The following is a 21,936-nucleotide window of genomic DNA, read 5'->3' on the forward strand; positions in this document are numbered from 1 at the left end:
GGGTGAAATAAAAAAATTACGGATAAGATAATGCTTATCCGTCTTGGTATTGACGCCGTAGCAGTTCTTCTGTCGTTGCCAAATATGAGCTGGAAATCCAAGGGCCAGAGAGCAAGACACGAGATTGATAAGAAATAATGAAAACCCGTCAAGGACGATATTTATATTCTTTTCGAAGGCCAAAATTGCACGTGATTCCTCGATGGCGCAGCTTCTTCTAACTATGACTTTTGCTTGGCCCGCGATCAGTTTTACAATGGTCATAGTGGTGTCATTGCCTGTTCGAAGCACGGAATAATGCAGTTTACTTGGAAGCGCAGCCGGCGCTCTTGTTGCAGTCTTACAAAATTCAGCGAACACTTTGAAGCCTAAAAGCTATTGTCGAATGGTTTGCTTCTTGGAAGTACCCAAACTTCGTTATTACCAAGAGTCGTGGCGGGATTCATATTCTGTGGTATTCAGCTAACGTTGCGCTCCACCCCACCAGATGGTCTGGTCACAGGACCAGCTTCTTCTCTATAATGGACCGCCGGTACTTGCTGTGAGCTTCTTAAGAGGAGAAGGAATGTTCAGATGGTCGTTGGCAAGAAGCATAAGCTTACATTTGGAGCACTGTGTTCTCCCAACAGCCCGTTTTCGTTCAAAATAAGGCAACAAATGTCGTCTTTGCTGAGCAGGTGACTTTTTTATGCTTTCAACTGATTCATTTTGATAGTCATAAAACCCTTCTTGGCAGCAATGTCAGATACCCTACTTTAAGGCACTTCAGCCATTACAGTGTCTCCGGCAGCAGATCTGGTTCGCTTTCGCTTTGGCCCTCTTCTCCATCTTATCAAGCCGACGTGTTTCGAAGCCAAGGCAACCCCATAGACAATCTTGCTTATACTCTGCGTAAATTTCGACACAAAGTATGTTCATCAGATTGTTCAAACGGACAATATAACGCTTACCCGGGAGACGATTATACAAAAAAAAAGGTAGTATTTAATTGTAGATAGTCAATGAAGAATAAACCAAATCCTCGTCGCAATATACCATCAACGATTTATTTAAAGGCCTCCATTGCTGAGCTTCCACGCTTAACTTTATAGAAACGATTTCTTTATTTCACCTTCCTCCGGCATATGCGAACACTTCGGAGCAACAATTGAATTAGCCTTTTTGATATCCAAATACAAAATCAAATTTTATTTGGTAATGGTTGGCAAATTTCAAGCGTAATTTGATGATAACAAGCCGTGCTATCATATTGCATGCATAAAAAACCGTAATAATATCTGCCAAACTGTCTTGGAATTTTTGTTCGTTTCGAATGTGGGAGTCAGTTTATTGCCACTATGCAGAGGAAAGCGTAGTGATCAACTGCACATGGAGAAAGTATAGGCAGGGGATGTATGCACCCCATCTGTCAATATTGGCAGAAAAATGTGTCAACCCCGGTACGCTTCATTTTGCATCTTGCACATCGACAATCCTCGCGTAATATGCAGTGATCGGCACCTTAAGCATGAATACATGAGATCGACGTGGGACGACTTTCACAGTTCGCGATAATCAGAACGCGCCTTGACAATCACGGAGTTTTAAAAAATGTCCAAAAAATTCTGATAGAGTTCAGTGAAAGGGAACAATTGCCTCAATCGGTGCCAATTTATGCCATCTATGGGATTGTTTGGTCGCTTACGGTCCAGTCCATACACCGTATCAGCGCTCAAGGCACTGACCTGGCTCCCAGTAGTGGTCTTTGTCGTTGATCACGGCTTTAGTTATGGACCTGTGAACGGTCGATCAATGCAAGTACGTCTTTTTGATCCCTTGATTCTATCCAGCAGTGCAAACTCATCTTACCTTCCATCGCTAGCCCACCTTCAACCCCGATTCCAACAAATTGAAACGAGACTTTGTTTTTCTAAATAAATGGGCCGTCAATGATCACAATTTTGAACGAGGCGAGGTAGTCACCCTGACGTAAGTTCGTTACCAATTCGGTTGCCTGCCTTCCATTATCTAAAGTCGGGTCGATTGTAGATCGCCAACCGATCCAAAACTCCAAATCACAAAACGAATTATCGCGATTGAAGGCGATACCGTTCAACCTTTACGGCATTCAGCTGCTCCAGGTAAGAAAACCGCAAAAGGAAACCCACTTACTCGATATATTTACGCCTGTTCATTTCAGTTCATGTGCCGAAAGGCCACTGCTGGGTAGAAGGTGACGAGGCTTTCCACTCACGAGACAGCAATTCTTTTGGCACAGTAAGTCTATGGCTTGTTTTACATGATATCATTGGGAGGATCTCGTGGCAGCTGGAAGGGATGAGTGGGAACAGTTTCAAAAGAGATGTTAAGAAGACATGGAAAAGGATCCACAGAAACGAGAACCTTTATTCATCCAATTGTAAAGGTACCCATGGCCTTAATTACAGCTAAAGTCACGCATATCTTATGGCCACCCTCTCGATTTGGAGCCGTTGAAAAGCGACCAGTCAACTTGGATAGAGTATCTATAGGCTTCATTCAGCCTGGACGGGACGATGATTTTTGGTGATATCACAATAAAAGAATTTTCTGTACATTCGCTCCCCCTTGCCTGCTTTTCTTTTCTCTTGTTTCCTTTTATTAACGTTTCAAGCGCACATGTTCTCGGACGAAAGTTTGGGGCGGTTCAGGTAATTTTGACCCGATCCAATTGGCATCATTCAGTAGCGAAACATCGCCATGGCCCATGATCTAAGCATATGCCAATATCAACTCACATTCTCCCGCTTCTGCAGAACATAGTCTCATTTCCTACTTACCTTTCTGATATATTGATACGGGGCTTCTTTAGATGTATATTCTCGTACCACATACGAGGTGCCAAATTCATGGTAAATGCGTGTATCGTTGATGCGAAACAACACGTCATCGACTCTCAGAAAGAAACGTTGCAGCACAAGGAAGCAGGACGGCATGACACGCTGTATACATGAATTATGTTAATATGTTGATGAGATCCACTGATTTACTGCATCGTGATCCACAAGTGAATGCGAAAAACTTACCAATCGAATAGAAAGCATGGCGGTGCCATTGTCGGCCAATTCATCTTCGTACAGGATATTCTCATCGTAGAAAAGAATGGGTTCGGGCTTTTTAAGACGCTCAATATCAATTTTCGGTTCTTCCGCTGCTGTGAATGACGCAGCGCATGTGCCTTGATACTCGGTAGAATAAGTCCAGTCGTATGGCTTAATCACGTCCTTCACATCCGTATGGTTCGCAGCACTAGAATTATACGCAATAAATTAGTACTGGGATGCACAGCAAGTCACTCTGAGCTGTAGTACCTTTTGCGACTCCAGTCGTCCGCATAGGCCACCTTGATGTGTTCACTGCTGTTGGAACTGGTATCAACCATACGCAAGGCGTCATACGCCTTGAAGGAAAGCTCAAAATCTTCATTTTTCAACAAAACTTCGCTATTTCCAAACACCATTTCGGGCGGAGGGATACCAATGTCGGTTTGAATGCTGTGTGGCGGATTAATATCAAGCGCTGGCACATTATGAAGAAAGAGACAAGTACCTGTCCATTTCGGCTGAATTGCATATGGCTGCCTTTTTGCTGATGATGCGCCATCCCTTGTATTCGATACTTTGAAAGAACCCCTCCCTTGAATTACCTTCGCGAGTGATTTTGGGAACTGCCTGATCCATCGTGAACTTATGCAAGGTCAAAAGAATCGTTGACGATCGAAAAGGCTTCAGATCCTCCTCATCGGACATTGATTTCCAATTTATTTGGCCGGGCAAAGTGGCAACCATTTTTTCTTCACAGTGTGGGAGTTGAAACCACTCTACTGTAGCAACTCTTCAGCAGATGCTACTAGGCACCTTTAAACACCATAATATACGTGCTCAAATTAATAAAGCAGTTACCGCAATGATATGAGGGTCTCCAAGGTCTTTTTGTAGTAAGTGATATCATTATTTTTGTATAATTTCTTATCTAACAATTGACTAACAATTTTACGCTTCATTTTTATTTATGCAAGGTAATCCGCAAGACTTTTTCTTGTTTGATGCTTTTATACTAGATACGACAAGCAATAGTCACTTGACACATCATTACTATTGGAACAAATGCATTCCATTTTGGTTGGCTGTACAGTAGTTAAATGTCGGATTTGTTGTTGTTACAGTATCTGAGCCAGCAGATCCTCGCAAGTAATGACTCCAATAACATCGCCAGTATGTAAAGAGTGAAGCGTCGTTGCACTCCCTGAAACAGATATTGAGTCCGCTTTCTTTTCGTCCAACGATGATACAGTATCCGCTTGTTTATCCATGGTGATTAATGTCTCTTTATTGCATTCGTTCGTTGCATACACAACAATGACTTGATCTATCATGGGAAAAGAAAATATCATCAGTAATTGGTGGGGAAAAAAGATAAATTAAGTCGTGTCTTGGTTCACTTACGTGGTTTATCGCGAAATGTGGATACTAAAGTGACGGCAGCTGCGTTGTCGAAGACATTGACCACCGGTTCCAATGCCATTTTTGATAACGTGATTGCCTCCTCCGGATTATGTAAACTGAAAAGAAGCTGACCAAGAGAAAAATGATCGGTGATAATGATAAAAAATTACCATAATTAGATCACACAATGTAAAAATTTCAATCTTCTAGATGCTTACCTTGGCCGATAAACTGCCGCATATACGCCGCCCAGATGCATGATCCATGCGTTCGAAAATCAAAATCCGTGTGCAACCATGCTGCATGATTTTATGGCACAATGATGGCGTGATCAGTTCATTCGACGCGACGAGGATGAAATTATCAACAGAGCGTGCAATTTCGCCTGCGGTTTTATTCTGCAATTCCAATGATCCATGGACGAGTTGTACGGTGCCGCTATGTAGTTGGCCGCCTCGTCCCCTCACCACACCGTGCATATCAATCAATTCCCGGATTTCTGTATTGTAATTGAGTATATGTACTTGATAAATTTGCTAAGCGATTGAAAATTCTGCAATACCTTCGAGGCGGTAAACGGAACCATGATTGGCGCCCAACAGCCAGTCCAGACATTTGGCTATAGGCCAGGCAATAATGAACCAAAACCAAATCACGAGACGTACGGGAGTAGCGAAAATGGCGCCCACAGCGAGACCATGCCGAGAGCATACAGCTTGTGGCAAGATCTCGGAAAAGATAACAATCAAAACGGTGGAAGCGATAACGGCAATATAGCCTTTTGACGGTGTCAGTTCACTCATGCATTAGAGGAAAAAAAACCCCTTCATTCTCGAAAATGTACCTTGACCAAGAATGCTGTCTAAAACAATGGGCAAGGTTTCATTGACAACTGTGTTTGTTAACACCAGAGCCGTGAGGAGTAAATGACAGTTTCTTCTGATGGGTAAAATCCGCATGGCATGCTGTTTCTCTTTTGCTGTACCGGCTGTTGCTAAAATCGTTAAATTCGTTTCATCCAGGGATAACTGGCCATGAGAAAATGAAAATAAAAAGAACGGTTTTTTCGTTATGAGGGAATGTTATTATCACAGTTGATCACGTTTGCTTGACTTACTAATCCCAATGTGAGACCTATGTATTGTAAAATTTTTGTTAGTTCTCTGGTTTCCGTTCTCTTGCTTTGGTATCGCAGATGTGGATCGTTAAGTTGACCCAAAGCTCATACCTGCTACCATGCCGCTCACGGCTACTAAGCATATTACGGCAATAACGGAACCCCAGAAGGGGCCCGTTCCGAATTTGATGGTATCACTGGCATTGACATTGACATTATTCTCTTGATGTTGTGCTTGGCCGAATGCAAGTTGACCGTTGTGAGCAATGACAAAAATAATTGTCCACACCAGCTGATGGTTCATCAAAAAGTTTGCTGGAAAAGCGAAGATAAAATATGAAGAAAAAAGATTTAATTTTTGCGGTTATATATATAAAAGTAAAAGAAAAAAAAGGAGATTGATCATCTTTCTGTCTTTTGGGTCTTGGCACTCATGATGATGTTGGTTCCTCTGGACACCGGTCAAAGTGATCTTCCCAATTTCAAAAAAAAAAAAACTCTTTTATTTGAAGTTTATTTAGCAATAGTACAGTATAAAATTAAACCAATGTTAAGGATCGTTTGGTCCTATTTTCTGTTATCCCAGGTATCCATATTTTTTAGCCTGAAAAATGTCGATCATTCCCCTTCAACGCCGTTCATCAATGCCGTCCTCATCCGATTGCTCAACATTTCAATCTCCGAACATCCTTGACCGAAATATCTAGTGGTGTTATTATTGATGGCAAAAAAAAAAAAAAGGCAGCAGAGATGATCAAATGGTCAGCTACTTAAGTCCTTCAGATCTTCACACTTATTAATGAACTGTAGACGCTTGTATTTGTTTTTATGAATGGAAATGATTGGTTTGAACACCGAATCAGACCAATGGATGCCAGCAACGCTGCCCAAAGTTTTCTGTCTTGCATGCCAGATCATGGCAACTAAGCATGATCGCTCAATGAACAATAGAGCAATATAAACAAAGCAAAAATGAAAGAAAATTCAATGAATATGAATGTAAATTATTTGCGAGAACATCGAATCAGCAGGTATATCATAAATGTCATCATCAAAACACATTTACAAGAAGATCCGGATGGATTAGCCAAGGCCGTTTCTTGCTGGATTCTTTACATTTAAATATCATGCAACGAGCGTTTCTTCTTTTTATTTCTCTGCAGTGTATGTATCTTTTCTTTCAAAGATATTGTATATAATGAGATCTTCCTGAAATTATATAATGCGCAATCTTCGCGCATAAATAATCACCATCAGACAAGCCGTTGGCAAATATGATAACAAATTAATCTGTTATCCCATTGTATATCTTTTTTAATGATGCTGTTTATTTTTGGCGTGTATTTCAAATAACGCAAAGCAATAGTAATTTACGATGATCCATGGCGCTGAATCCGATGAGCATATGATGATATGCAGCATAAGAATTTGCAAAATAGGACGAGAAAAATAGTATGCTTATTAAGGCATCCACAAAATTTGAAGCAAATTAAAAATATCACCCATCTTGTTTGAGGCAATCTCGAAGTACTGTATGATTGCAAAACACATTTCGCATCAATGCAGGAAGTTTCAGAAAGTTTTGAATAAAGTTTGCACATAAAAAAAACCGACCACTCTAAAGCAACTCAGATGTGACGTGCCATTTCATAGGCTCTTCGTTCGCTTTGCACAAAATGGATGAAGCTGAATCCATCTCCATTATCTCTATTGTCGGGAAAAATAATAGTGATTGCGGCTACTGTCACTCGGAGGACACGTCGTTTACATATGGAATCTGGGCGCACGCTCTTTCGTATTCAGTAAGCGCGTTTTGCTTGGAAAAGTCCAGCACCCGTTCAGTAACTCATGAAAGTTTAGGATTATCAATCGCTCATTGACCGAGGCTGGAGAAGGTTTGCTCATGTACTTGGTAGCAATGTAATCAAGCTAGCTTACACTTCCGAGAAGATCAGGGCATTACGTTTATAAACCCGACTTGCGCAAGAGCTGCTGTCCACAATACACTATAAGGTACTCTCTATACATCTGGATCTGAAATAGTCTGAAATGGGGGAAAATTGACGAATGGAAAAAGATTGGACGCACAAGAATTTAAAATATCCAAATCACAACGAAAAGTCCTGAACAAGTTCAATCGTTTTATTGACGGCACATGGGATCCCGACACCAAGAGTGAGAATACCCCGTAAGTGGATGTGTTGAGTTTTTCTTGCCATGATCAACTTATTCCTCAGTATCAAATAGACAGAAAAAGCCTCCCAAACCGAAAAATGACCAGGCATTAACCGACATTATTCATGCAGCTGAAACCCAGGACAAGGATTATCGGCACAAATTGGAGGTACAACGGTGACTGTAACAATGTCTGTACATTTTAAACTAAGAGCCATGTCAGATTGTGTTGGAACCAGCTTCATATACGAAAGAGAAATACGACGTATATTGCAAGTATCAGACGGTGGTTCATAACGATAAAAAAGAAGAGCTTTCCACAAAGTCGTTTAAGCGGTTCCTTGTTGAATCGCCGATGAAGGTAAAATATCGACCGCGACTGCCGACATAAGAAACAATGTGTTAATGGAGCCGATTATTCAGGTGGAAAAAACGACGAACACAAGCGTGGGTTACGGCTCCTATCATCAAAAGTACTTGCTCGATGGCAAGCTAATAGCTATGGCTGTGCTGGACATTTTGCCAAAATGCGTTTCTTCGGTGTATTTCTTGTATGATCCCGATTATTCATTTTTGGGTCTTGGAAAATACAGCGCTCTCCGCGAAATCAGTCTAGTTCAAGATCTTAATCAGCAGAAGGGAAAGGACGACCTAAAGTGGTATTACATGGGTAATTTACATCCGCAGTGGCAGTTCGTCAAGCCTTTAAATGGAAATACTAATTTCACTGTTGTTAGGCTATTACATTCATTCTTGTCCAAAGATGAACTACAAGGGCCAATATCAACCATCCTATCTGCTGGACCCTCTTGCATACCAATGGTTTCCTCTTGCCGAATATCAGAAACTGCTGGATACCAGGTCTTTTGTTTCGCTTGCACGTCCAGATAAGGAAGATGCCGACCCAGGAGTCCCACCGGGTTGGCTGGATCCAGGGAGCTTGACTCGCGAAGACCTGAAAAAAGTCCTGCTGCTTGTTGAAGGTGGGATGGTGGCTCCTGCTGTATCTGTGACTTCACACACCGAATCGTCGAAACTTTGGAAAGCTATCAAGGAGTATGTGGCAGCTGTAGGATTACAATTATCCGAGCGTATGATTATTTGCTAAATCCCATAACATGCTTTATGCTGCTTATATGACCAGTAAAAGATATATGGTCTGGATAAAGTAAACTCTGATGATGATATGTATGATATATACTTTATGACATTGCTCTGTTTTTCACCAATAGTCCGTTTCATCTCTGAGTCATATGAAAGCAATCACTGCATCATAGTCTTTTCTCTGTGCATAGACTTGAGCCAAACATAACTATGAGACGCGCTATTATGGGGTAATTTGCAATTGTCATTCCGCATAAGCATGCCTTGTCCTGGTTGATGGGCAAGACCCACAGCTGCAAAATTTTCGGACTGCGGAAACCGGCAATGAAGACCGATTGGGCGACTAACGCTTGACAGTTCCGTCTTTAAACTATAAACTCATTTTCATTCATATGCCGTTCGGACAGGTAATAAGATCGATCGTGTTGAAGACGATAGAAGTTTCTAATGTGCTGATTAGATTATCGTTGGGCCACCTGGTTCCGGTAAAACAACGTATTGTTGGGGCGCTTACCAGTATCTTACAGCGGCCGGCAGGTAAAGACGACATAACGATCTCACAATGTGACAATCAGTCCGCTTAGAGCGCTTCCTCTATTGATAGAAAAGTAGCTGTTGTGAATCTTGACCCAGCGAACGACCATATACCTTATCCTTGCGCAATCAATGTGGCTGATCTGATCACGCTGGAAGATACAATGAACGAACTCCGGCTTGGACCCAATGGCGGCATAATGTTTTGCGTCGAGTATCTTTTGAAGAATCTGGACTGGTTGACAGAACAGTTGGACAAACTGCAGGGTAACAATAACCTTCTTTTTTACTATAACGCAACGGGATTACTGAACACTTGCTTGTATAGATCATTACTTTCTGTTTGATTTCCCGGGCCAAGTGGAACTGTTCACCCACCATACTGCTGTCAAAGAAATTCTTGATCGTCTTCAGAAGCTGAATTACAGAGTATGTATGTACAGAATTGCAGTCTTTCGAGATAGCTAATGCTGTTTAATTTTTAGCTGGTTGCTGTCCATCTCGTCGACGCTCACTACTGCACCGATCCTGCAAAATATATCTCCGTATTACTCCTCTCGCTTAAGACGATGATCCAGCTCGAGTTACCGCATGTTAATGTCTTGTCAAAAGTCGATCTGATAGAATCGTATGGAAAACTAAGTATGTTGTGCGCACAGCCTGTTGATGAAATACCTGAAAGCTAACTTGTTGATGCGACGTGTAGGGTTCAACTTGCAATATTACACCGACGTTATGGATCTTTCGTACCTTTTAGATTCCTTGAACGAAGATGCTTTCGGCTCCAAATTCAAAAAGTTGAATCAAGCACTGTGCGAGCTTATTGAAGACTTTTCTTTGGTTGGCTTCTATACATTGTGTGTCGAGGACAAGAAATCCATGACGAATTTGCAGCAAGTCATTGATAAGGCCGGCGGGTTTGTCTTTGGTGGTTTAACCGAAGGTAACGAATCTATTATGACGACGGCAATGTTATCAGGCTATAACGAGGATGTCAGTGAGGTGCAAGAACGATGGATCGATAACACACGCTTGGATGATGAAGATGAAGCTTAGACATCATCAACATTTTTTATATATACGGTGCTCTAATGTAGATAGTCTTTTTTTTTTTAATTTCATGCGAAACGAAATAGATCATTTCATTCTTCGATACGATTTGCTCAAATGTTATTAATTTAAGGTTACTCAACAAAGCAAAGGAGCATCCGTTCGTAACAAACTAAGATTAGGGATAGATAAAGCTTGTTACATTTATCTGCGCTTCTGAGAGCAGCAAAGAAAATAATGCAAACGCACGTCGGGCCACAAATAAGATCTTTGCATCGGGTCTGTAAATTACATCCGTTGATTGCTTAGTCGAGTATATTTACGCTTTGACGTGGGGTATGTTTATAAGATGCAATAGCTCCTTGAAGATAGTTATTATTCAGGCTTTTGGGCCAAGTTGGCGCTGTAATACCAGCGTGATTCCGATTTGCGCAAACGATCGCAGAATCTGTCCAGCCCTTTATCGAGACCTTCGCTCTCATCGATGTTGAGGATGGGACCGAGCACTGGCAGCATGCTGTGGATGCTATTTTTGGAAACGGAAATAAACTTGGTGGCCAAAGCATCGTCGCCGCCTATAAGATAATCCGGAATCAATGCTCTTCTGTTGCCTATTGATTAACCTTGTTCTTGTCGTTCAAACAATTACCCAAATTTACTTCCCGTCGCTCGGTATGAAGCACTTGTGCGCCAGCTTCCGTCAGTAAATCTTTGATGCGGATAGCAACGCGCGGGTCCTGTCCGCGGCTCGTACAAGCGTCACACACTGTTGTCACTCCGCGCCTGAGTACATGTTGTCCAACTTTGGTATACAGCATGTATCACTTACTGGCTTTGACTAATCCTGTCTTATCGTTTTCGTCCACCTAAATTATACCGATAAGGAACATTTTATGCTTTGGTATCTGGACATCTTTGCCGCCAAATTGGTCATACCTTGAGATCGATTTCAATGGACTGGATCAATCCTCCCGGTTTGGTCACTCTCATCAACTCTTTCATTGCTGACGGCCATTCCTCCACTCGAATTGCTGCCACCAACAGTCGCATTTGCACGAAGTCGAAAGTATTGTCTGGAAAAGGAAGGCCAGTGAGGACATTTCCCACCAGGAAATGGCTGTTGGATGCCTTTTTAGTTGGGAACGTCACATCCCTCAAATCCACGCCTGTGAAGTCGCTTTTCGGATACTCGGTACTCATATCCTATTGCGTATTAGGTATTTTATCTTACTTGATGTACGCACTGTGATACTTACAAGCACCCAAGTGCCGGGGCCACAACCAACATCCAGCGCCTTCACGGGTTTTTCGAACAGCGATTTGCCAGGTCCTAGAACATTTCTATCGGTGCATCAGGAGCTTGCGAGGAAATAGGACATGCGACGAAATTATGTTTACCCTTCAAAAAAATCTTTCAGAGTGAAATGATACTAATGCCTTATTTTTTAGACAAGAATTTTTCTGAAGAAACTCTACTTCACTTACTTCGTCCAAGCGATCCAGTTCACTTTCATCGTTCGGTAACCAGTAAGTTGATGTTTCCACGTTATGAAATCGACGGTTTCCCAAGGTTTTTGGAGCAGAGATGTCTGACATATTAATGTAGGAAAAATGTGGGAATAGAAAAGATAAGCAAGGTAAGCTGAAAAAGCTTTTATGTTTTATGGGAGAAGACCTTCGGTCCGAGTCACTCTTTGAAAGGCCGCCTGCTGTTATGCATTGTGACACATTGAAAAGCAGTTGCAACACTTCAATGACACTTTGCACTCACTCATTGTTACGTTACATACAAAAAAAACGAACACAGCGCCAAACTGCACCAAAACATGAAAACTTAAATTATCCTCTGTTACTACATTGTTATTCTGTAGATCTCTTCGAAACTTTCTCTTCTAACACGCTTATTTATCTATGTTCCTCAGCAGCATTATAAGATAGTTTCACAACAGGATAAAAAACATAAAGTCACTTGTAGCATCATTCATGTCCCACATGTTCACTAGCTTCATCATCAGGTATTGGAAGCATTAATAATCGGAAGGCTTGTATGTTAGATTTACCAAGTCATCGTGAAAACGGCGAAAAAGACTGGGACGAGAAAACAATTCACTAATGTATAGGTGATAGAAACTAACCTTATGTAATGAAAGCAATTATTGGGTTGCACTACTTTATTTGAAACTCGTTAAATACATAATTTTCCTAGGTTTTCAAAAGAGGATATTTGTCAGACATGCAACCGACAGATTATGCTGATAGTTGTCCGTCCTTGTTTCTTTTTATAAATCGGACACGGTAAGATGGTGGCAAGAAAACGGCACCACCGTCCTTTGCCCCGTTTAGATCAGGGTACACTGGTCCATCAGTACTGATATGTGGGGCAATTGTGCATTGAGCAAAGATTCGAACGAGAACGCTGAAGCATTCCGTCTCGGCCTATCATATAAAGTTTCATTAGATGAACTCATACTTTACTCCACTGCATTTAACTGATAGCCTTACCAAATAAATACCAGGACATATACGCCTATAATATATATCAGGATCGGGGCCGTTAGAGCTTTTATGATTTTAGATATTTGTTGTGATCAACCAACGTACCTTCCCCATCCGAAATTATAATGGTCACGTTGATAAATAGTTCCATTAGCGGAAGCCATCATAGTCTTGGTATTCGACAAGAACCGTTCGGGAATAAACATTTCCGGTTGAGGGTAGATATCCGGATTAAGATGCATACCATGCATCGTAGATATCAAAATCGCATCTTTGCGGATCAGATAACCTCGGTATTCGACTAACGGTAAAATGACATTGATTAGTATTTTTTTGTTCCCATAGTATATTATATACTAAGCAGTATAGCATACAGTCTTCTGTGGCACGATGAGGAACGCTAAAAGGCACAGAGGGTCGATAGCGCATGCATTCTTTTTGGACCGCAATAAAGTACGGCAGGGCATCGCGTTCTGTGAATTTAGGTAATCGACTGTGGGCTTTGATAAAACCATCCAATTCTTGGCAAATATTTTGCTGAACCTCGGGATGATGCACCAAAATAGCAATCGCCCACGTCAATGTGACAGCAATGGTGTCTGTACCAGCTGCTACCAGATCACCTATGTATAATTTCAGTAGTTGCAGACAATGTTCATAGAAAATATAAAGTATTCCTTACTGATAGTGACAAGGATGTCGTCGTCATCGAGTTCCTGTTGTTCTTTCAATGCGTAAAACTGTTTGGCGAGGCAGGGAATGTCACCTTCTATGGCGTCCTTGATCAATGCCTTGTATATCTTATCGCGCTTCTCTTTTACGAAATGGCGCATTTGTCTGCCTTTTTGTGTCAATACATCAATCCATGATAACGCTGGTAAGAATCCACCGATGTATCCAAAAGCGCCAGCGTATTTCATTCCTTCATCCACAAGGTTATAAATTTGCTTGAAGAGAATATCTTCCGTGGACTCGACATGTTTTGCGAGAACGAGCTTCAGAATAGCGTTCATAGAAGCCAAATGGAACAATTCGCCAGGAGAGACGCTGCCTTTCTGTTCTGTGGCTTTCAGGAACGACATCACCAATCGATCAGCATCGTTTAACAGCAAATGGTTGTATTCATCGACCATGGAAGGACCGAGAATTGAAAGTACTGCGGTAACAGCATACGTGAATGGATTAAAAAAGCAGCAGACAATGTTGAAGAGTTACCTGTAGTTCGTGCATTTTTCCATTTGCGACTGTAGTCCGCGAAAACCACGCCTCTGACGAAAAATAAAAGTTCACATTTGGTTACGTTCTGTTATTCGCTGAAAGATCTTTTTTTTCCGCTTACCGGCCGCCAAGGCCATAGATATCGTATCCAAAATTGCCGGTGGTGCGCCCGGAAGTTATACTGCCTCTTGTGACGAAAATCTCGTGGGCAATAATCGGGTCACTGATCATAATCCAGGTTTGAACACCCATATTCAACTGAATCATGGGCCCTATACTCGCATAGAAAATTTTCAACCCCCTTGATTGATTTAACAATTTTGTCGTGGCGCTTGCTTACCTAGCTCCTGCTGCCACTCTGTGATTCGATAGGGTGGCATGTCACCCAACGACAGCAAATGACCTAATTCCGCTGATCAGCATCTGATAGCTAAAAAGTTGTGCATTGAAACTCCAATGCGAACATACCAACATAAGGCAACTGCCCTGGTGGCGTGGGTATTTTTTTGAAGCCATCGTCTTTAGCTTTCTGCCGAGAATATAAATAAGCGCCGATTGCGATTCCTGCTGCAGTGACAGCAATGGTAGGTAAAACACGATCGCTGCGATCCCACATGATAAAAAAGGAACAAGGAAAAGATGGCGGCCCTATTTGTTACAAGCCCATATTTCATGTTCACATTGCCTTTTTGATTTGTGCTTTGAGCAACCTGAAAATCACACCCAGCTTTGGCGTGTTTCTCAGGCGGGATAATATGCCATTACAGCATTTTTTATTAAACTGGAGATAAATAGCAATGCAAAAGTCATTCAATAGGTCATAGAGTTCAGATGACTGAAATCCTTATCAAGAGATCCTGTGTATTATTTGTGGGGAAGCCGTTGTCGGAATCCCTATTCGCGCGTGTAAAGCGTCAACAAGATTTTTTTCCTCAATTTGGGGCCGACGCGTGAAAGTGGAAATAGGAACGTTTCAATTGCCGCGTCTGAAAGACTGCCTTTTTTTTGTATCGGCCACCTGAATCGAGGTGACTTTTTAAACATCTTTAACCTCATGCCGACAGCTACTTCTAGAAAGGCGACAGCTATTGCGTCATTATCCACAACAATACCTCAAATCTTCAATGACGCTCAGAAACCAAACGCTAACCAACGAAAGCACGCTATTGCCTTGCGAAAGATTCAGGAACAGTGTGCTTTAAACAGCCCCATTGTCGAAGATCAGCCTCAAGATATCGATGCCGAAGGTGAAGCAGCTTTTATACAAGAGACGATCCGAAACCTCAATAAGATTCTACGAATTCGAAAACGAGAACCCCATGCTGATCGTATCATTCGATTTGTCGCTACCTTTATTCAATACACTCAACAGCTAGGTTGGTTCGTCGATCGCACCCAAAAGCCCATAATGATAAACTAATACGACGAAATGCAAAAACAAAAAAGATAGCAAAGATACGGAGAAAGAAGAAGATAACGACGAGGAAAACGAAGAGGAAGAGGAGGAAGAAAGCGAAACCGTGTCATCGCGATTTGTCGAATACCTTATGCGCCACTTGCTCAGAGGCATGAAAGCGAAAAGTAAATCCATTCGACTACGTTGTTGCCAGATTATCGCTCTCAGTATCAATTCCCTGGGAGAAATTGATGAAGACCTGTACCAGGATCTGAGACAGGCATTGTTTGAACGCATCAAAGATAAGGAGTCCTCTATTCGTATTCAGGCGGCCACCGCTCTTTCTCGATTGCAAAACGCCGACGACGAAGTAGACGAAGCTGACGGCAAAACGATTACACAAAAGTTGGTTCATATTCTTCAGCATGACCCAAGCGCGTATGTTGAGTGTCTTAGTGTGCCCAATCACCAGATATTGATTCATTATACAGGGAAGTACGTCGCGTTGTCCTATTTAACTTAGATCAGACCAAAGAAACCCTTCCTTTCATTATTGAACGCGCGCGTGATGTGGATGCCATCAATCGTCGGGTTGTGTTTCTAAAACCTATGGCCGATCTTCAGGATTTCAGAATGCTCACGGTTCAGCAACGACATCAGTTATTGAAATGGGGTCTCAACGATAGGTACTGTTCGCAAAAGTAAAAGTATTCGTAAAATCTGGCATAATACTTACCGGTAATACAGAGATCCTTTGGTGAGAAGAGCTGCCAGTCGAGTCATTGCCACGCACTGGATTCGACACGCTGATCATAATCTGCTGGAGGTACTTTACATGAGGCGTTTCATCGCATGATATAAATTATGTACATTAATCTGATTTTTTTTTTTTTTTTAGTTCCTCGAACGCATGGATGTAGTTGAAGGGGATGCCGCGGAAGACATATTAACAGCCTTCCTGTCCATGAGAATCGATATTATCAACGATATCAAATTCGACGGTACCGAATGAGAGAGGCGTCATGGAAAAATTTAAAAGCACTAATGTTTGTAACGATAGATCAATTTTGGGACAATCTTTCTCCTGAGAGTGCATTTCTGGCAAAAGTATTCATCAAATTTCTGCAATCCAAAAAGGTAGTTTGCGTATATTTGGTCGATGAAGCGCCGTCTTTCTAAAAACGCGCCCAGTACGATGAAAAATTAGACGCCTTACTTCCAGAGGTGACACGACATGCTTTTTATATTCAAAATTACAACCATTTATGGCAACAAGCATCAAAGGAGACCGAAGGAGACTATGAATTTATCATTGGTCAATTACTGGATATTGCCAAATGTCTTGATTACGCCGATGAAGTCGGTAGACGAAAGATGTTTGTCTTGTTGCGTAAGTCTATCCTAGGTCTCCAAGAATAGGCTCATCTATCGTAACCGCTTGCTAATTTTTAGGTGAAATTCTTATGGTGCCTGATATACCGGATGATCATCTGAAAAGTATCGTAGAACTTTTCCGCATTATTTCACTGGACGAGAAAGATTTTACTAGGTATATCAATGCTGTATGCGACGTCTCAAGGATGACAGTGTATTGATGAAATCATGACAATAGAACGATGATGGAAATTATCTCGGATATACAAGAAGTTGCGGACACAGATGATACCAATGACTTGGACATGGTAAGCCTCCTTGAACCATAGTCTCAATTGAAGGCTAATGCGAACCATGCCTTAGGAAAATGAACTGCCTGCTAAACGAATGAGACTTGCGGATCGATCCATGACCGTGAAAAATGAGCAAGCTGACGAAGAAACTGATCCTCATGCATTACGGCAAATGGTCGCTCGTTTAAAGTGTCTTACTATATGTAAACATATGCTGGAGCACACTGAAGAGGTACCTAATGCTGCAGTATGATCATCTGTTCTGTGATATCTGATGATATGATAGTCGTTGCACCAAAACTCTACGGTTTATGGTTTGCTCAATGAACTCATCGTTCCTTCGGTTCAAAGCAAAGAAATTGTGCTGCGCGAGGAAGGCTTGTATTGCTTGGGTCTCTGCTGCATGTTGGACAAGGTAACAATGACAAGTCCTTCATTTCAAGAAAAACCGTGTATTGATTCGCTTTCTCTGTTAGACGCTTGGAATACACAACATCAACTTGTTTGTTCACCTACTGAGAAATGGTCATGCCGAGCTCCAACAAAGAGCCCTCATGGTAAGATATCCTCAAAATGGCTGGAAAACTGTGCAAATGAATCTATGGCTGATTTGGACTCTAGATTCTCTTTGACCTAATCATGACATTTGGCTTATCGACCGTTGTATCCAAAATGGAAAGTGTAAGTTTTGCTTCGGCACATAGTATCTTTCAATGGGTTACTGAGTAGTTTTATAGGAGACTGAGCTTCATGAAATTTTTGAATTCTGTTTGGATCATGACAACGTGGAGCTGCAAGCTATCGCCGTCGAGGGTATCGCCAAACTAATGCTCCATCGATTATTTCAACACGAAGAGGTGAGTTTCCCTATTTATTTCATCGGAACCATCACAGGACGTTTTCTTATCACTTTTGATTTTTTTTTAGACCCTGAAATTGTTGGTGCTCTTGTATTATTACCCAAGCAGTGTTGAAAATACCAAGGCTCAGCAGTGCTTGACCTACTTTTTCCCTGCATTCTGCTATTCATCTGCGAAAAATCAAGCAATCATGGCCAAGGTTGGGGATTCACCATTCATGGTTCATAGAACATCCTTCCCGCTGATACGTGCTGCTTTTATAGATTGCGATACCCACATTAGAAGATCTTTGCTCAACATATGCTGATCTGGATAAAGATGAAGATATGGTATCCCCATCCCAGATATCCGACATGCTGGCCGATTGGACAGACCCTCGAAAAGTGGCGAAGTGAGTGGTATTTTAACCAGCGATTTCTTATTTTCCGCCATCTAATCATAAGCAGATCAAAAATTTCGCGCTTAGAAGATCAAGAGGTGGATTTGGGGCTTCAGGCAGACATGGCACTTCAGATTTTAAGCAATATCTACAACGAGACAGGAGGTAAGATATGCGTTTGTAACCAACGTACACAGCGTTGACATAACATGTACATCTAGTGACACGAAAAACGATGTGCCATATGCTCTCAAAGATCTATATAGCAGAAGGAGGAGAAGATCGTTTGCAAAAGATTTTGACGCTATGTGAGACGATCGAAAAGGTAATCGAGACACCTGCAAATTGCTAAAGATGTATGAACGCCTAACGTTGAAACATAGGAAAAGCCTATCAAAGAAGTGTTGATTCGAAATTCTTTCCGACATTTCATCAAATCGGTGAAGAAGCATTTGCAACAGGAGGATGCCGTTGTGGATGATCAGAGAGAAGACGACAGCGTCACCGCATAATGACTTGCGGCCTGATCGGCCCCCTATTTATTCATCGAGATGCGCTGAAGCGTACGAAAATCAATTGAATACGTTCCAGCCATCCAACAAAGACCACCCAGGCCCTAGTTTTACATATCATTAGATGCTTCATGTAACACTTTCGAGTCCCCTCATTAAAACCCGTATCATGTAATATAACCAGCTTTCCTCAATATGAATAACGATTCATTACGTTTTCATGAACAATGATGGTTCTTCAAATACGCTGTACACTAAGTGACACCAAAATTTCTTTTCCAGTAGATTTTTGGTTTCATGGTTTTAATTTGGAGTTGTTACTGGTTTGCACGACACCGATATCACACTTGAAAGTGGTTTTACGAACCCTTGTTCAAAATATCAGCTTAACCCACAACTCATTGAGAGTGATGAATCCAATGAAGCTCAGCTTGAATTGCGATACGATGAAAAGTTAACGTCGTATTAAGCTAGAGCTTTCGTCCGGCAAAAAAGAGGGACAGAGAGTGTGGACAGGCGATGAAGATTCCTTATCAATTATCGAAAGTAAATGAAAAAAAACACTGTGTGTACTTTACTCTTGGTTGAACCACTTTGAGCAATTTTTGGACACACTGGGAGTTTGCTATGGAAACGAACCTCGTTCGGAGATTAAATATCATTTTCCCACGCCCCGTTTCTCCGCAAAAGATTCGTACGACGCCAAAAAGATTCCGATGATCCCGACAGGAATGTCTATTACGCATATTTATTAACTACTTTTCTCTATGTTTCTATGTTTCGGTAATGAAGCAATTCTAGGTGGGACAAATACGAAATATAAGAAGTATGAGCCAAGCTCTTATCCTTGAATGGATACAGTAGGCGGCCGGCAGCCCATTAATTCTAATAATTCCTTCTTTGCCATGACACCATGTTCATCACGGCGTTTGCCTTCCAGATAGGACATACTTTCTGCATATGTTCGCGGCAGAATGCTAGGGACGGGTTTGTCGGCAGTGGCGAAAGTGAAATGGAAGGTGTTGGTGACGTCGGTTGTGTCGTTGTCGACGTCTTTGACTTCGGCCGTCACACTGACTTCGAAGGACTTTTCGGGATCACCCCGGGCGTAAGTGATTTGAGAATGAAGGTTCAGATATGTACCAACTGGCACGGCTTTGCGGAATAGGATTTCGTCCAAGGACAACAGTCTAATTTGAGACTTGGTAAACATGCGTCCGGTTGCATGCGCCAATTCATAAGCGCGACGCATCAGCTATCAATGATGAAACCAAAAAGATAATGAGTTCATCTAGTTCGTTCCAGTGCTGGCAGATGATGGTAACCCACATAACCACCGAAAATCTTGTTGTGAATATTGCGATCCTGGGGCTGCATCAGGAATACACTTTGCAAATAGGTGTCTTCCATCCACACCATTTCCTTGGGGAGCATTTCTTTCTCTACAATATAAAAACAAAGACTGATAAGCGGTTATACTTGATATGACTGAATCTGATGCATACTATCAAACTTTGAATATTTCATATACAGATCATGGATCGCCAGACGTTCTTCGGCGGTGGGCGGTGCTTTGCTGAGAGCCGTGTCACTGGCCAGGCGCTTTCGCATTTTGGAGTCTACCAAAGACGAGGGTTAGTCTACGCAGTACAACCCTAGACACTCCTCTTGATGTTACCTTGAGCAAATTTGAACAAGCTCTTTTCTTCATCATTGGCCAAGTATAACGGATTCACTTTAGCCGACTTTCCGGTGACCGAATCAATGCAAACCATGGTAAATCGTGCGAATAATACAGTGTTGGGGGTAGGCTTGGCCATAAAATCCACAGGGGGTTCGTCTCTGGAGACAAACGACGGATCGTAATTCTGCATTGTTTCCACCTTGACGAAAACTGGGTTCTCCTGTCAGCTGGTTCCCACCTAGTATTAAATGACAAGAGCCGACAACATTTACCTTCCATACTGCTGCTGCCGACGTAGGCGACATGGCCAGATATTTTCAAGTCTTCGACATTGTTGGGCAAAAGTAGTTCCATGCGATCCACCGACGCTGTTACGATGGCTGTAGGTGGTCCAGGCAACTTTGTGTCGGCATGCTTGTAACCAATGGAGCCGGCCAATGAATCAAGATCTAAACATTCCTGATGAGCAAGTGGTCATGCCAGGACAATGGGGCATCACGGATGATGATAATGATGCTACCTTCGAGAATCTTGCCGATTCTGATATTGCCCCCTGTTGAAATATATTCCTCCAACAATTCAGGTCTGGATTTGAATGGAAGGTATTCTTCCATGTAACTGTCAGACATCTATTCCTATATTTAATGACCCATCGTATTTCCGACTAGTATAAAATCGACCTTGCCTTTTTTGTGACGAGTTGACGTTCCTGTTTCGCGGCTTCCTGGGTTAATGGCCGCTTATTTTCCTTCTCCAAAATCTTATCCATCCAAAACGATACCGGTCGTACCGAGTATCTAATTTCTTTTGTCATTGAACTACAGTTAATACAACTATAATGATATTTGATAATACTACTCTGCACAGACTTACCGGCATGATCAAAGTGTTCCTGGTCGTATCGAACAACTTTGGTGCTTTGGGGTCTGCTCCGAGAGCCGGTCTGGATGAGACGTTGAGCACACAATGGGCGAAAGTTTCTACACTTTAACATGGTGCGATTCATGATAAAAAGGTTTTGCTAGGTACAGCAAAAAACTGATGCTCTATGAGGGAGAGTACGAAGTTTGGGATAGAATTGGAAGAAAAAGAAGTCCTTCCCCAAAGTTGCGCTCGCAAAAAAAATATTGCGCTGTGTGATCCACTCTGGGAAATTGGTAGTCCGACAAACGAAAAAATACCCACAAAACTACATCTTTACAATCTCAGTTGACGTAAAAATGAGCTCTTTTTGGGGCGTGCGGAAAGAGCAAGTTTTAGTTCCTTTATTCGACACGGAAG

The 21,936-nt window shown here is 41.9% G+C and overlaps 9 protein-coding genes across 9 annotated transcripts; 4 read left to right on the forward strand and 5 right to left on the reverse strand.

Moving 5' to 3' along the window:
* Nucleotides 1–1,662: 1,662 nt before the first annotated feature.
* On the forward strand, nucleotides 1,663–2,548 carry BYT42DRAFT_610413 (peptidase S24/S26A/S26B/S26C; the record flags this gene model as incomplete). Its single annotated transcript, XM_051571392.1, has 5 exons — nucleotides 1,663–1,797; nucleotides 1,862–1,968; nucleotides 2,029–2,120; nucleotides 2,180–2,256; nucleotides 2,405–2,548. 5 exons carry the CDS (start codon nucleotides 1,663–1,665, stop codon nucleotides 2,546–2,548), a joined length of 555 nt encoding a protein of 184 aa, XP_051427101.1.
* Nucleotides 2,549–2,619: 71 nt separating this feature from the next.
* BYT42DRAFT_542763 (TIP41-like family-domain-containing protein) lies at nucleotides 2,620–3,806 on the reverse strand (the record flags this gene model as incomplete). Its single annotated transcript, XM_051565632.1, has 5 exons — nucleotides 2,620–2,730; nucleotides 2,799–2,960; nucleotides 3,045–3,267; nucleotides 3,330–3,512; nucleotides 3,568–3,806. The coding sequence occupies 5 exons, from the start codon at nucleotides 3,804–3,806 to the stop codon at nucleotides 2,620–2,622; spliced, it is 918 nt and encodes a 305-aa protein (XP_051427102.1).
* A 189-nt stretch (nucleotides 3,807–3,995) lies between these two features.
* Nucleotides 3,996–6,017, reverse strand: BYT42DRAFT_183883 (uncharacterized protein). The gene is made up of 7 exons (XM_051562429.1): nucleotides 5,692–6,017; nucleotides 5,581–5,597; nucleotides 5,308–5,491; nucleotides 5,026–5,241; nucleotides 4,682–4,962; nucleotides 4,464–4,590; nucleotides 3,996–4,386 (listed from the first exon to the last, which is right to left on the reverse strand). The coding sequence occupies exons 1-7, from the start codon at nucleotides 5,882–5,884 to the stop codon at nucleotides 4,178–4,180; spliced, it is 1,227 nt and encodes a 408-aa protein (XP_051427103.1). The 5' UTR covers nucleotides 5,885–6,017; the 3' UTR covers nucleotides 3,996–4,177.
* A 1,239-nt stretch (nucleotides 6,018–7,256) lies between these two features.
* BYT42DRAFT_490772 (arginine-tRNA-protein transferase) lies at nucleotides 7,257–8,863 on the forward strand (the record flags this gene model as incomplete). The annotated part of the gene is made up of 8 exons (XM_051564027.1): nucleotides 7,257–7,382; nucleotides 7,441–7,475; nucleotides 7,528–7,593; nucleotides 7,658–7,768; nucleotides 7,828–7,924; nucleotides 7,970–8,116; nucleotides 8,179–8,425; nucleotides 8,493–8,863. 8 exons carry the CDS (start codon nucleotides 7,257–7,259, stop codon nucleotides 8,861–8,863), a joined length of 1,200 nt encoding a protein of 399 aa, XP_051427104.1.
* Nucleotides 8,864–9,251: 388 nt separating this feature from the next.
* Nucleotides 9,252–10,449, forward strand: BYT42DRAFT_542766 (GPN-loop GTPase; the record flags this gene model as incomplete). Its single annotated transcript, XM_051565633.1, has 6 exons — nucleotides 9,252–9,266; nucleotides 9,320–9,396; nucleotides 9,464–9,660; nucleotides 9,722–9,822; nucleotides 9,879–10,035; nucleotides 10,100–10,449. The coding sequence occupies 6 exons, from the start codon at nucleotides 9,252–9,254 to the stop codon at nucleotides 10,447–10,449; spliced, it is 897 nt and encodes a 298-aa protein (XP_051427105.1).
* Nucleotides 10,450–10,534: 85 nt separating this feature from the next.
* Nucleotides 10,535–12,534, reverse strand: BYT42DRAFT_183960 (S-adenosyl-L-methionine-dependent methyltransferase). The gene is made up of 7 exons (XM_051562430.1): nucleotides 11,929–12,534; nucleotides 11,842–11,873; nucleotides 11,700–11,784; nucleotides 11,380–11,646; nucleotides 11,273–11,309; nucleotides 11,093–11,209; nucleotides 10,535–11,018 (listed from the first exon to the last, which is right to left on the reverse strand). The coding sequence occupies exons 1-7, from the start codon at nucleotides 12,037–12,039 to the stop codon at nucleotides 10,819–10,821; spliced, it is 849 nt and encodes a 282-aa protein (XP_051427106.1). The 5' UTR covers nucleotides 12,040–12,534; the 3' UTR covers nucleotides 10,535–10,818.
* Nucleotides 12,365–15,029, reverse strand: BYT42DRAFT_184216 (cytochrome P450). Its single transcript, XM_051562431.1, has 9 exons — nucleotides 14,626–15,029; nucleotides 14,498–14,560; nucleotides 14,279–14,429; nucleotides 14,155–14,207; nucleotides 13,622–14,095; nucleotides 13,314–13,562; nucleotides 13,045–13,240; nucleotides 12,946–12,970; nucleotides 12,365–12,879 (listed from the first exon to the last, which is right to left on the reverse strand). Exons 1-9 carry the CDS (start codon nucleotides 14,771–14,773, stop codon nucleotides 12,691–12,693), a joined length of 1,548 nt encoding a protein of 515 aa, XP_051427107.1. The 5' UTR covers nucleotides 14,774–15,029; the 3' UTR covers nucleotides 12,365–12,690.
* A 41-nt stretch (nucleotides 15,030–15,070) lies between these two features.
* On the forward strand, nucleotides 15,071–19,197 carry BYT42DRAFT_555872 (nuclear condensing complex subunit). The gene is made up of 19 exons (XM_051566720.1): nucleotides 15,071–15,533; nucleotides 15,604–15,991; nucleotides 16,045–16,239; nucleotides 16,301–16,379; nucleotides 16,452–16,554; nucleotides 16,614–16,690; nucleotides 16,745–16,943; nucleotides 17,006–17,102; nucleotides 17,166–17,235; nucleotides 17,291–17,452; nucleotides 17,507–17,635; nucleotides 17,697–17,777; nucleotides 17,842–17,901; nucleotides 17,958–18,077; nucleotides 18,148–18,279; nucleotides 18,344–18,471; nucleotides 18,527–18,624; nucleotides 18,681–18,784; nucleotides 18,843–19,197. The coding sequence occupies exons 1-19, from the start codon at nucleotides 15,212–15,214 to the stop codon at nucleotides 18,969–18,971; spliced, it is 2,673 nt and encodes an 890-aa protein (XP_051427108.1). The 5' UTR covers nucleotides 15,071–15,211; the 3' UTR covers nucleotides 18,972–19,197.
* A 615-nt stretch (nucleotides 19,198–19,812) lies between these two features.
* BYT42DRAFT_489433 (HotDog domain-containing protein) lies at nucleotides 19,813–21,469 on the reverse strand (the record flags this gene model as incomplete). Its single annotated transcript, XM_051563939.1, has 7 exons — nucleotides 19,813–20,226; nucleotides 20,301–20,413; nucleotides 20,477–20,590; nucleotides 20,650–20,865; nucleotides 20,928–21,104; nucleotides 21,176–21,284; nucleotides 21,353–21,469. 7 exons carry the CDS (start codon nucleotides 21,467–21,469, stop codon nucleotides 19,813–19,815), a joined length of 1,260 nt encoding a protein of 419 aa, XP_051427109.1.
* Between the last annotated feature and the right edge of the window lie 467 nt (nucleotides 21,470–21,936).

Source organism: Radiomyces spectabilis, assembly GCF_025331425.1.
Source record: "Radiomyces spectabilis strain NRRL 2753 chromosome Unknown BYT42scaffold_2, whole genome shotgun sequence".
Classification (NCBI taxonomy): Eukaryota; Fungi; Mucoromycota; class Mucoromycetes; order Mucorales; family Radiomycetaceae; genus Radiomyces; species Radiomyces spectabilis.

What these genes read in the sequence shown, in the direction of transcription:
- BYT42DRAFT_183883 (XM_051562429.1), bottom strand. Translation starts at nt 5,884, where the DNA reads ATGAACCATCAGCTGGTGTGGACAATTATTTTTGTCATTGCTCACAAC. An exon ending in GCGGCAGTTTATCGGCCAAG is followed by an intron (nt 4,591 to 4,681) that starts GTAAGCATCTAG and finishes TCTCTTGGTCAG; the next exon opens with CTTCTTTTCAGTTTACATAA. An exon ending in CACATTTCGCGATAAACCAC is followed by an intron (nt 4,387 to 4,463) that starts GTAAGTGAACCA and finishes TTCCCATGATAG; the next exon opens with ATCAAGTCATTGTTGTGTAT.
- BYT42DRAFT_555872 (XM_051566720.1), top strand. Translation starts at nt 15,212, where the DNA reads ATGCCGACAGCTACTTCTAGAAAGGCGACAGCTATTGCGTCATTATCC. An exon ending in TCAATACACTCAACAGCTAG is followed by an intron (nt 15,534 to 15,603) that starts GTTGGTTCGTCG and finishes AAAACAAAAAAG; the next exon opens with ATAGCAAAGATACGGAGAAA. An exon ending in CTTCAGCATGACCCAAGCGC is followed by an intron (nt 15,992 to 16,044) that starts GTATGTTGAGTG and finishes TTCATTATACAG; the next exon opens with GGAAGTACGTCGCGTTGTCC.
- BYT42DRAFT_183960 (XM_051562430.1), bottom strand. Translation starts at nt 12,039, where the DNA reads ATGTCAGACATCTCTGCTCCAAAAACCTTGGGAAACCGTCGATTTCAT. An exon ending in CTGAAAGATTTTTTTGAAGG is followed by an intron (nt 11,785 to 11,841) that starts GTAAACATAATT and finishes ATGCACCGATAG; the next exon opens with AAATGTTCTAGGACCTGGCA. An exon ending in CCATTGAAATCGATCTCAAG is followed by an intron (nt 11,310 to 11,379) that starts GTATGACCAATT and finishes GGTATAATTTAG; the next exon opens with GTGGACGAAAACGATAAGAC.
- BYT42DRAFT_184216 (XM_051562431.1), bottom strand. Translation starts at nt 14,773, where the DNA reads ATGTGGGATCGCAGCGATCGTGTTTTACCTACCATTGCTGTCACTGCA. An exon ending in ATCTATGGCCTTGGCGGCCG is followed by an intron (nt 14,208 to 14,278) that starts GTAAGCGGAAAA and finishes ATTTTTCGTCAG; the next exon opens with AGGCGTGGTTTTCGCGGACT. An exon ending in CGACATCCTTGTCACTATCA is followed by an intron (nt 13,563 to 13,621) that starts GTAAGGAATACT and finishes AATTATACATAG; the next exon opens with GTGATCTGGTAGCAGCTGGT.